This window comes from Passer montanus, unplaced genomic scaffold (genome assembly GCF_014805655.1).
Source record: "Passer montanus isolate IOZ18808 unplaced genomic scaffold, ASM1480565v1 scaffold115, whole genome shotgun sequence".
Lineage (NCBI taxonomy): Eukaryota > Metazoa > Chordata > Aves > Passeriformes > Passeridae > Passer > Passer montanus.
In genome coordinates, this window is record NW_024358167.1 from 312,466 (window position 1) to 324,499 (window position 12,034).

At 41.8% G+C, this 12,034-nt stretch overlaps 1 protein-coding gene across 3 annotated transcripts in view; it reads left to right on the forward strand.

The window, feature by feature from the left end:
* Window positions 1-12,034, forward strand: part of ARMC8 (armadillo repeat containing 8) — a 63,049-nt gene that overhangs the window by 11,537 nt on the left and 39,478 nt on the right. For 2 of the 3 annotated variants that reach the window (XM_039696949.1, XM_039696951.1), the window contains exon 3: window positions 4,030-4,101. The exons of the other annotated variant lie outside the window; for it this stretch is intronic. In XM_039696949.1, coding sequence (XP_039552883.1) covers window positions 4,030-4,101 — 72 coding nt within the window. The remainder of the gene's footprint in view (window positions 1-4,029; window positions 4,102-12,034) is intronic. 3 annotated transcript variants of the gene reach the window in all.

Genomic DNA, 12,034 nt, shown 5'->3' on the forward strand with positions numbered 1-12,034 from the left:
GAAATTAGATTTTTCTTTAGTTTAATGTACTCGTAAAATACTTTAAACACTCATGCTGTGTTCATATTCTAGCATGCACTGCACTTTATTTATAGCTAATTAATTGAACTGATTGCTTTTGGGTTGCAATGTTCCAAAACATTGTTAGAGCTGATAAACACCACACCACCTGATAGTTTTTTGTGCTTTTCTCAAGTTTGTAGGAAGAAAAATCATTCTTTCTACTTTTCCAGTCTCTAGCTGGTTTCGTAACTTAGAGCTGAATGGTCATGGGTTCAGCTGATGAAACAATATTTTTATTTCTTTAAGAAGTAATAAGAGATTGAAAAAGCTGGTTTAGCACTTCAGGAAGCAATATTCCCAAGCACTTAGCTAGGAGCTCTGTGGTATCTTATTGTTGGCAGCCTGTGTTATTCCTTCTTGCAGGTTTTTTCCATGTAAATTACTTTATTGCACTATAATACATGTCAGCATAAATATCAGATTTTAAATCTATGCGTTAAATTGATTGTAATGCAGGTTATTTTATTAAATTATTTGGAATTTAGTTTGAACGTAAACTAAGATTTAATATTCAGGATATTAGAAAAGCCCAAACCAAAAACCCAGCCAACCTCAAATGCATCTTAAGGGCTCTATTTTATGGAGCTTCAGGTTTGTCTTTTGACTCTCCACAGAGCTGCTGTTCTGAGCTGAAAAACTCCCTGGTGCTGAGGTGTTGTGGGTGCAGGTGCCAGCTCTGAGTTTTTCTTGGGAGGCTGCTCCAGCTGTGCTGGTGCCTGGCAGCTGGCTCACAACCTGAGCTTGGAGCTGGGAGTTGGAAAGGCTGCATCTCCCTCTGGATCATGGTCCTGTCACAGGTTAGGCCTGGAGTCACCAGGGATGCTGCTTCTGAAGTTCTCTCCCTGTAGCTGCACTGTTACTGCTGCTCCCTTTTTCCTCATGCCAGGGACTCCTTTGCACAGAGGAAATGGGAGCAGGGTGCCTGACATTTGGAAATAAAGTGGGGGTTAGTTTTGGACTGAGTTTCTGAGGCTTCTTTGTTGCCTTTTGTACAAGATAGTGATCTGTGCTGCTTTTTTCCCTTGGATGTATCTCATGATGTCTTGGATGTGAAATCAGTCAAGCTGGAACTTGTTGGAGGTAATGTTCTTGAATATGGGAGTTGCCCTCAGCTTTTCCAAGGTTTGTGATTCACCAAGGACCTGGTAGTCCAGGACAGCATATGGTAGTTCCTTGCTTCTTAGGGAACTAGCTTCTTGATCAGGAAAATCTCTATAAATTATCATATGGAATTACATAATTATTTTTCATAGTACACAACAAAAGTCTACTACTATGCAGCATTTGAATATGGCATTTTAAGGGTGTTCTTGCTTTCCATATCCACAGTTTGCTGTGTGTTGAATGGGGTCATTTCTGTAGATGGCAGCTTGGAAGAGAGAAGCATGGCAGGGAGCTTGGGAGTGCACACAGACATGGGCACCTTTGAGTCCTGTGTGACAGGTTTTGGCCATGTTATCAATCTGAAGGTATTTGGCTTGCCTGCAAGTTGAAGTTGGTCAAATGTACATGTGTTGGATCTGTCAGAAATCTCAAACTTGTACCATTTACCTATCTGACATAACTTTTCTGAGGAACTTTATGAACATGGGATGGAGAAAATTAATCTGAATAATTTACAGATCAGGACTGTGCCCTCACTAACCCTCTCCACTTGAGTGTTGTGGAACTTGGCCATGCTCCTGCCACTTGTGAGAGGGTCTCTAAGTCAAATTCTAATAGGGAATACTTATTAAATGGTTATAATGTTAACAAACCATTCTGTTGGGGATTGGGGCAGGAGTCACAAAAGTTGGGTAGTGTTGTTTTCAGTTTTGTTTTGTTTTACACAAAATACAATGTAAAATCACAAGCACAGGGTATTAAAACAACACCAAAATCTATTTGTTAATTGGCAGGGTGCTTGGTTAGTGGCTCCTCTTTAGCTGCCTGAGATGCCTTTGCAGGTTGTGGGTATGGTGCAGCTTTTGATGGCTCTGGTGTCTCAGGGCAGCAGGGAGAGGGAGCCTCTTCAGAAGTCCTGGAGTGGCCTGAGCATTTCAGTACTTTAGTGACACATCTGTTGGTGCAGTTTCCCTTATCTTCAGTATCCGAACTTGACACATCTGTTGGTGCAGTTTCCCTTATTCCTCTGAAACATCTGACCCTTGCTTCTGCCACTGTTTTGGACTGACTCTTGTATTTCACAAGCTTAAAAAAATTACCTTTAATGTGAAGGGTTCAGCATAGAAACCACTGAAGTACTGTTTCTGATTTTAGTGACAACTTCAAGTCCATTTGTGGAATTCTCAGGGGTTTCCAGCTTAGCCTGTCTCCTGACCTTGCTCTTTCTCCTCTGCCTCCTGCCTCGTGGTGTGAAGTTACCCACCTTAGGTTGACACAGCAGGGAGGTGCAGCATTTCCCACCGATGCTGAGCTAAGTGGAGCTGTGCTGGGCTGGCAGTTGCTGTTCAGTGGTGGCTCCTTGGCAGGGGGTTCCTGATCTGCTGGGTTCAGGGGTGCACTGAACTGCAGCTGAGCTGTGTTTAGTGATGCTCCTGTGCTGGAGCTCTGAGATCACAGCTAGACTTGGAGGTGGCCTGGAATTCCTTGAGTACTCTTGTGCATGCAAGGAGAGATGTGGAGAAAGTGCGGGAGAACAATTACCTTTTGCTAATTGAGCTTTATGCAGGTCCTGTTTGTGCCAGTAAGGTGCTGCCTGCCTTGGCTAAGGTATTTTACAATTCTAGTGGAGGGAGTTGTTAAGCTTGGGGCACTCGGGACAGCTGCTTGGTGCAGTGAAATCTGCTTTTTCAGTGCACACCAAAGGACTGTATAGTGTTCCTGCTGGCCAGGGCAGGCCTTACAGGACAGGGCTGCTCTACATTTCTTTAAAATTGCAGATAGCAGCTGGGAGAGATATAGAGGCAAGAAAATGTGCTCACTTAAAGCAACCACTAACACTCCCAAATTGTTTGAATAAATTATATGCGTAGTGATTAACTTATCAACTTTGCTGCTAACACTGTAATCAATCTAGTTTTGGGTTTTTGATGATAAAGAATTACCTGAAGTTGATCTCTCTTTATTCTCTGCTCTTAAAGGCCCCAACAGCTAGAAGGCTTCCTAGAAATGAATCATCTTGATTTTCGTAAATCAGTTTTAGGTTGCAAGCTTGCTTTCAGATTCTCTGGATGTTCATGTATGCTCTATGTGCTCATTTGAAGAGAAGAAAGAGCAGGTGGTGACAGTTTTTAAGATGCAGTAGGAATTTTCTGAACAAGGTTGCAAACCACAGGTTTTCATAGGAGTTCTTAGTGTGTGCAACCAGTGTCCACTTTCCAAAGTGCATCCCATGTTCTGTACCACAGTATGAATGCCTGTAATGTGTGTAACCTTGCAGTGACTCTCAGGTGGGAGAATGCTCTGGTTTCCATTTAATTCCTGAGATTTTGATGTACAGATGTTTAGGTGTCCTGCTGAAATACATGAAAGGAAGCCTGGGGTGAAGAGAGTACAAGCCTGGTCTCTGGAGACTGGTGATGGTTCCTTGTTCCTTTTTCTTAGCTTGCCTTTCCCTGCACCCAGTAGACTATTCAGCTAATACTTTAAATTACCAATATTTGACTTTCCAACCAGTAGCGGGGTTTTAAAATTGTTTTAGAAGTCTAGTGATAATGTGGGCACAAAGAACCAGTATATCTAGTTTTTCTCAGTAATAAGACTTCTTGGTTTATGGTGTGCATGTGAGATAGTTTGGGGTTTTGCTTACTTGCAGGAGTTGGGATGTAGTGGAATCCCAGAGCTCTGGGGTATTTTCCTCTGGGCTGAGGAAACTGTGCCCTGAAGCACTGCCCAGTCTGTAGCTGCAGCATGGACATATAGAAAACTGCTTGATAAGCCTCATGGAAATAGTAAATTCTATAGATAAGCCCTCAGTACCTCAGCATAATTTACCAGGGTTTGTTTTTCTTTCTGGATTTACAGAGATATGAAAAATGCTGTAATTGGAAACAACAAACAAAAAGCCAACTTGATTGTTTTGGGAGCAGTTCCAAGGTATGTCCTTTGCTACTCTCCTTTTCACTGATTCACAACAGGTCTGGAATAATGATCCTTCGATCACAGGCACTTTTTTGTTTTAACTTTGATTGTAGTTGACTGAATATTTTCTTTAATGTAACTGAGAGACACTTGAAATATCTGTTAAACTCATGTATTACAGAACAGGCTGTTGAGTAATGCTTTTCATTTAGAATTTCATAGAATTCTCTAAAGTAGTCTTGGTGTTTTTATTGAACTTTATCAGCTCAGGAATAAAATCTATTTTTTTGACATTGATATTAATGATGGATGCAGTGGTTGTATCTTAATCCTATTCTTCAGCCAATTGCCTGGTGAGTTCATAACTGAAAATGTGTAAGGTTATGTTTAAGATTTAATTTAAAATATTGAAAAACATCTGACATAATTTGCTTGTCTGCTCCACTTGCTTCAGAGGATTAAAAACCATTGATCATACTTTATTGTACCTTGCTGCTTCAGCTGATGTTAACATTTTCTGGACCCTGATTCCACTAGTACAAATTGAGCAGGTGACTTTAACTCCTAGATTGCTACTACAGCTTTCATTTCATCCCTCTTCTCCTCTAGCTTTCTTTCAGCCTCAGTTTGCACCAATGTGGAATGGAAACCTTGAGCACTGCAGTCCTCGTGCTGTCAGTGTGGCACCCACCTGTATCTTTTTGCTTAAATGGCAGCCAGGTCCAAAACTGTTCTGCCTGAGAGCTGCTGCTGCTGTCTTGTCAAAAATGCTTTTTATTTGCAGAGAGTCTCTTCTCACTGACACACTGAGTTTGTGCCAATGCTGGCCCTTGAAATTCTCTAGGGATTAGCACTGGGGCCACCCCTGTACAGAACCTGCAGGGTTATCTTCCCTTTTGACCAGCTACAAACAGTTGAAGAGAAGACTTCACAGGAGATAAAAATATGAAAATGAGCATTTGTTGAAGATTATGAGAAATTTATGGAATTTCTATCAGCAACAGGCCTTAAGGGTTTTTGCAAGTCCTGCTGATTCTTGTGGTTCCCATTTTAAAAGCTACAGAAGACCTTCACCTTTCAAATCTAGAATCTGCCCATTCTTACATTTTGTAGGACTTCTTTTCCCTCGGTTATCCTGCTTTTTGCTGCTGCTTGTTTTTGCCCAGTAAGGAAAATTCAAAAGTGCTCTTTTCTTCATTGCTGTTAATGCCTTCTGGCTGTCTAGGTGAATTATACAGTTAATCTACAACTGCAGAGACATGACTGGCCCTGGGAAATGTTAAAAAGTGAACTATCATACTTGTCCTCTCTTCAGGACAAGTTATTCTCAAATGACCAGAAGTTTCTTTAGAGATGTTCAGAAAAGGCTCTTCAGACTGGAGGACTAGCTGAAATCCATTGAGTTATTGTGACCAAAGGTCATCCTCCCTGGCTATAACCTGGCATCATCTACCCCCAAGTGCCTTTCTGAAGGCTTTGCAATTTCCTCAAGGTGTTGCAGACAGACTTCAGTAGATTATAGACTGTTTGGGTTAGAGAACCCCTTTGGTTGTTCTCTGTCAAGGAGGGGGGAATCCTTTGGCTCTTTTGATGTGCCTGCTGATCAGTGGAGCTGGTGGAGTACAGGGGCCTGTGGAATTCCAGTCTGCAAAGCCAGGCCTCTCCCTCAGTGAGGAGAGGAATAACTAACATGGCATTCTTTATGTCTTAAAGAACCTTTTTCTTTTCACAGAGTTCATTTGCAGGTTCCCATGGGAAGATGATTCTCTTCTCTAATGGGAATTGTTAGAATTCTGCTGCAGCTTTGTCCTGTGGTTCAGCTTGTTTTTTTACTCATTTCTTGCTTCTCTCTCCTTCCCCAAGTATTCCTCTATCAAGCTTTCAAAAATACTCTTTAGACCCAAGGAACCCCTTCAGACCTGTCACTCAGTGAAAAAGAAAACAGTATCTTCAAATATTAGAGCAGACTTGTACAGTGTTTGGAAACCAGTCTAGAGGTATCTTTTGTTTGAAATCGGGCCAAATACTACTGGAATATATGAAATAGCCCTATTATTTTAAAATATTGCAAAGAAATGCAAAGTCCTTTGAAGATCTTCCTACGAAGGAAGCAGGTTCTGTGGAGGAATGGTGGATCCCTGTCATTTCTGGGCCAGTGGCCTCCTGAGAGCTGGCTCTTCAGTGGTGTCATCTTTGGAAAGGGACATGTATCAATACCTTAAATGAATATTTTTGAGGCCCTTGAAAGTTCAGTCTGACCTGTGGTCATCTCTGGACTGCTTGTTCTGAAGAGGGTGTTAGGGAAAACAAAGTTGATTAAAGAAAGCTTGCAGAATTTCCATGTCTGGAATTTAAAACTAGGAGGTGTTAAACCTGTACAAATGTGTGCACAGACTTGGCTCTGGATGTTCAGAACGGAAATAGCCAGCTTGTGTGTGGATTTTGTTTCCTAAGAAATGATTTCTATATCTCTTCCTAGAATCATAAAATTTCCATTCTCATGGAATGCTGGCCTTGGGCCCTTGTCAAGGCTGCAGAAATGTTACTTTTTGAAATTCTTGCTTTTTAGTAGTAGTCCTAGAAAATACAATTTTTAAAGTTTAGAGGGGAAAAGTTATTTTAAGGCCAAGTTCTTTAAGTGGCAGGCTGCTTAAAGCTAAGTGGCAGATCTTAAAGACACAACAGCATTAGTAAAAATAATTTCCTACTTGTACTGTCCTTCAGCTTTTTTTTTCCTTCTACCCCACAATAGTGCTAGCAGAGACCAAGAACTCCACAGTAATTGCTGGTGTGCCCTACTCAGTAGTTTTATAAGAACAAATCCTGCAGCTTGTGTGTCTTATCACGTCAGACACCTCTTTGGAGTCCAAGTTCAATTTAATGCTTTCTGTCAGTCCTCTTACAGCCTAAATCTCAGGGAAGTGATGGAATCATCAGTTCAAATGTAAATTGTTCTTTTCTAAGTCATCTCAACAGGGCTTCTGAACTAACTTAACGCTGTTCATCTAGCAGCAGTCTGCAGTGCTGCTGGCTCCCAATCCTCTGAGCTGTAAATGGCTCACAGAGGTGGAACTGGAAAAGAAAACCCTTCAGTGAAATGAGCAGGAGCAAGTTCCTGCTCAGTCAGTGTTCCCAGTCTGTGGAGCAGCTCTTGGTACCCAGAGAGATGCAGCATTGCTGGTTTGGCACTGAAAGGACCAGCAGTCCTGGGATCATTCCCTCCCTTCTTCCAGTGGGGATGGCCGGGCACAGGGAAGGCAATGCTGAATTCCAGTGAGCAGAGCATAGCTCTGTCTTCCTGTTTGTTGTAGTTACCTGTTCTGTTCTGTATGATTTTGACAAAAAACCTTACCTGAATGAAGTTACTGCTGATCTAATTATTGCTGAGAGTTCAGCATTTAAAGTCTAATCCACTTCATTAAGAGCTTCAGTTATTCATTTGCTCCAAAATTAATACAGTTTTTAATCAAATCTTAGTCCCAACCACCCAGGGCCTTTAACAGAATCACTAAATCATTCTTGTCACTTACTGAAAATTATTTTCTAACTTCCAGCTGGTTGTTCCCCTATCACATAAAGTCAATTATTTGGCTTTCTAAGGTGGTAGTGCCCTTCTTCCCAAAGCTTTCTCTAGGTAGGTGCACCTCAAAGAATTTTGTGTAGCTAATTTTAACCTTTCCCTGGCATTTATTAGTGATTCTGTTTAACTCTTGGGTTTTTAAATCTTTAAAATTTATTTGGAGTACATTTTAAAGGCCATGTAGAACAGCTGAAGGACTCTCTTCCATTCCATCACTTGGATTTTGAGTTCTGCACAGCAGATTGTTTGGTTGCCTATGGAAGTGAAACTAGTAAGAATTTATTGGAATTTTAAATTGTTTCTAGGTCTGTAAACACAGCAACATTAAATTTTATGTTTTGATTTATTGTTAAACATAATCAAATTCCTTCAGGCAGTGTTGTTTTAGAGTTTGCCAAAAGAATAACAGATTGCTGCTTTGGTAATTGTGTAACCTGGTAAAAAAGATGAGAAAGGAAGTGCTTTAGGTGGCTGTGCCCCTGGCAGTGCAGGTGAAATGCCAGCTTGGTGTAACAGAGCTCCTCTCAGAACCACCCTCGGTGCTTCTGACCATGTCCCACCTCCACTTGTCTTGTGCTTGACTGCACCAAGACCTGCCTCAGCTCAATAATCACACAAAACTAACTCTCACAAAAAGCAGGCCTTGTTTTGTGGGGTTAAAAAGAAGACAGGTGAGCAGAGAATGGGGAGAGCAGGACTTGCCCTACAGCAGTGGAGAAATGTGCCTTGAAATGCTGAGGGGCTGCTGGGGTGGCAGTGCCCTGGATCCCCATCAGTGGGAGCTGGAAAATGGATCAGGACAGCCACTTCAAATGGTTCCATGTTTGATCCTGCCTCAGAGCAAGGCCTGAGGATCTGTCAGAGCTCCTCATGCCTCCAGTGCTCCTCTGTGCCCACCTGGTTGTCGTGGTGGCCGCAGGAGTGAGGGCTGGCCTCTGCTGGGGCTGTCAGTGGATGTGCTGTTAGCAGCTCTGCACATCTTCTGGGACCTTCCTTGTCCCTGGCCTGCTCCCAGCTTGCTTCCAGGAACTCCCTGCGCTTGGACTCAGTACTGTGAGGTCTGTCATGCACATTAGGGAGTGTTTAGTCCAAATTTCTTGGCTGTCCTTAAGAGATTGTTTCCTGATGCCTTGTTCTGTTTTTTGTGCAGTTTGCACTGGGATTTTCTGTCATGCACCCCTCCAGGCAGGGATCTGTGCACAGGTGCTGTGCTTTGCTCTCTTAGGGGAAGGAGCTTCACTTGCCTTGCTGGTTTTCCAAGGCTTGCTTTGCTTTAGGGTGGTGAAAGAGGTGGGGAGCAGAGGCTCTACCATGGTTGTCCTTTGCTTTTCATCAAATCAAGTCAGGAGTCAGGACTTGATTGCATAATTAGACATCTCTTTATGAGGAATAACTCTCTCCACAAGGATGATGTGTGTAACTGGAGCGAGGTATTCTTCTAACACAGCTGTGGAGTACAGGTGAGTCAAGGCAAACATTTGCAGTCAGCAGAATTGTGTGAGAGCTGTTGTTTAGAAGCTATACAACCCCATATCTCTGAAGTGCCTGTTCTGATAGCAAAAAGAAGGTTGTTAATACAAGATGTACTTCTAATGCCACCTTTTCTATTGTGTATTTTTATTAGAATTTTAAGTTTCAAGTTTAAAACTATAATGTAGAAGGTAGCTTTATGATACCTCATGTTACTTCTTCTTAAGGAGCTGGAAGAGTCAAATCTGTACAAAACTACTCAAAAATGTGTTCTTGACATCCTCTTTCATGTGCTGATGCAGGATTTTGTATGGTGATATCAAACTCAATATTATGTAGAAGGTAGCTTTATGATACCTCGTGTTACTTCTTAAGGAGCTGGAAGAGTCAAATCTGTACAAAACTACTCAAAAATGTGTTCTTGACATCCTCTTTCATGTGCTGATGCAGGATTTTGTATGGTGATATCAAACTCAGTGAGACTGTAGTGTAATCTTTTTGTATACAATGGAGAATTTCAAACTGCAGGTGAATGGGAAGTAAAAACAGCTTGATTTTTGGTATAAGGTCACTTGATATTCTCAGACGAAAACCTTTTAGAATTGGTTTGTTTTAATGAACAGTAGTTTTTCAGATGGTCATAAGCTGGCTGATATTCTAAATCAGACAGGAATTTCTGGAAAATTTAGGATAAAGTTTGAATGTGTTTTATCAAAGTAAATTGAATGAACAGTCCAGTGGTGAACATAGGAATCCGACATCAGTTTTGAGCAAGGTGATAACACGATTGAAGCAAGAGTAGGTGAAGATGTTGCTTTGTGTAATGCCTATTAACACACTTTTTGTGGAAAAAAAGGCTTTTGTAATCTCAAAAATAGTCTTCAACTGAACCAGTGTAATTCACTGTGGAAGTGAAAACGTGAGTGCTGTTGGTGTAAATTTATCTCTGTTTGGTTCCAGGGGCTGTGTATTCCTATTGTGGTATAAATGGCTGCAAAGAAAGGATGTATTTATGTTTTGCTGAGTGGGTCATGGAATAGTCTTAGGGGGAAAATTGGAATAAATTCAGCTCAGACTGGAGATCTGAAAGTGGTGATGCACTGGGATGAAGGGTTTTGATCTAGTAACCAAGAGGAGAGGCAGCCACCTCAGTAGCCTTCAAGTCACTTGGAAGGGAGTGTGGGCACCTCGAGGGAGCTGGGAGCACCTGGGTGGGAACAGGGCAGGAACCCATGGAGTGCTGGGGGAATATTCCTGCTGTAAACAGGGCTCCAGGGGAGGAGCCAGGGCTGTTTCCTAATGAAACATCATTAAAGAGGAAGGGGAGGGAAAACTTGATTGGAGTCATGAAAAATGTGGAGTTTCAAATCCAGACCTCTTGCAGCTCATTGGATTTTGAAACTCCCCAAAGGTGGATTTAGTTACATGAAGGATCAGACTGGATGCAGGTTTTGTGGTGTATATGCAACAGCTCATGGAATATTAATGTTAGTGAGGATGTCTAAGCATTAGGATAAATTACTAGAGCTGCAAGCTGAGACTCCTTGTTTTACTCCCAAGGGAAAAGCTCTCTGTGCAGCCAGCTTCCCTACTTATAACCCTGCATACTGCTCAACTTGGCTCTTTTAAAAAGCTGTGCACTGTGTGAAATATTTCAGAAGCAGTTATTTTTGCATTCAGGGAGGGCTTTTCAGGGAGTAGTTAGCCCAGGTCTCTTGGATCCAACCTCTGGAGATTTGGAATTACCATTCCTTCTAGAAGGGAAACTGGCATCCCACTCCAGAATAAATTTCTGTGACTAGTAGTCATAAAAATCACTCATTTTTTGAGTCTTCTTGTGTAAGAATCTGCAGGTATTTAATTTGTCACTTTAGATATTATTGTACAGAAATTATTCTGAAGGCCTTTAAAATTATACTTGGTTCCGTCTTTGGGAAGTTCTGGGGAAAGTGATTGTTTCTTGTTATGTCTGAAAAGTAGTGCTTTTTAGCACTAAAAAGAACAGGTTGAAAAAAAGTTTGTGTTCCTGTCTTGTTTGAACTATTCTCAATACATTAATTCCATTCACTGTTTGGAGTTGACTCTCACGGGGACTTCCAGCATGTTCAGAGGTCACCTCTATGCATGCAGTGAGTTTTTATTCCATGTTCTGTCAGCCAGCAGGGGTAACTCACCTGAGCAGTGCTTTCATCTGTGTGTTCATCACAGGGGTTTTCAGGGAACAGCTTTTGGGCCTTCTTGCAATGGACTGGAATGCAAGCATCTTCCAAGGTAGAATAAAATACAATAATTCCACAAGTAGTGTATTCATCCCCTTTGCAAGGGGGTTGGTAAGAAATGTTCAGCTAATCATGACTGAATTAAAGCTTTTATTTATTAACATACTTTGATGAAAGATGTCTTAAGCTTCACAGCACTCAAACTGTTATCCTGGGCTCTTCCTCCACATGCCTGCCTATGGGGTTTGAGGAAGGGCTGAGTTTCATTTCCTTGCCAGGTGTTTTAGGAACTGGAGAAATTTTTGTGACAACTTGTGAATGGGCAGGAATGTGAAAAAGGGATTTTTTGTTCTTTTTAACTGTGAGGTTGGTGCTCAGACTGGATTGGGGAGGTCTGAATCATGCACATGTGTTTTATGGTGTAGAACTCAGGTGCATCTCACCCGACTCACTCATCATCAAAGGAAAGAGGAAGTGCAGCTGGGTCTCTTCCTTGCCAAGCCACTCTACTTCCCTTTTGTTCAGCAGCTCTTCCTGTGAAAGTTTTCTACTTTAAAATAATCCATGGTTTTCCCAGGTGTGTATCATGCCTCCAGCTGACCTCATTTCTGTTTCTTGGCGTGATTGTTTATGGAGTCCATTGGAGTGTCTTTCTGGATGGATTTGCTGTCCTTCCTCA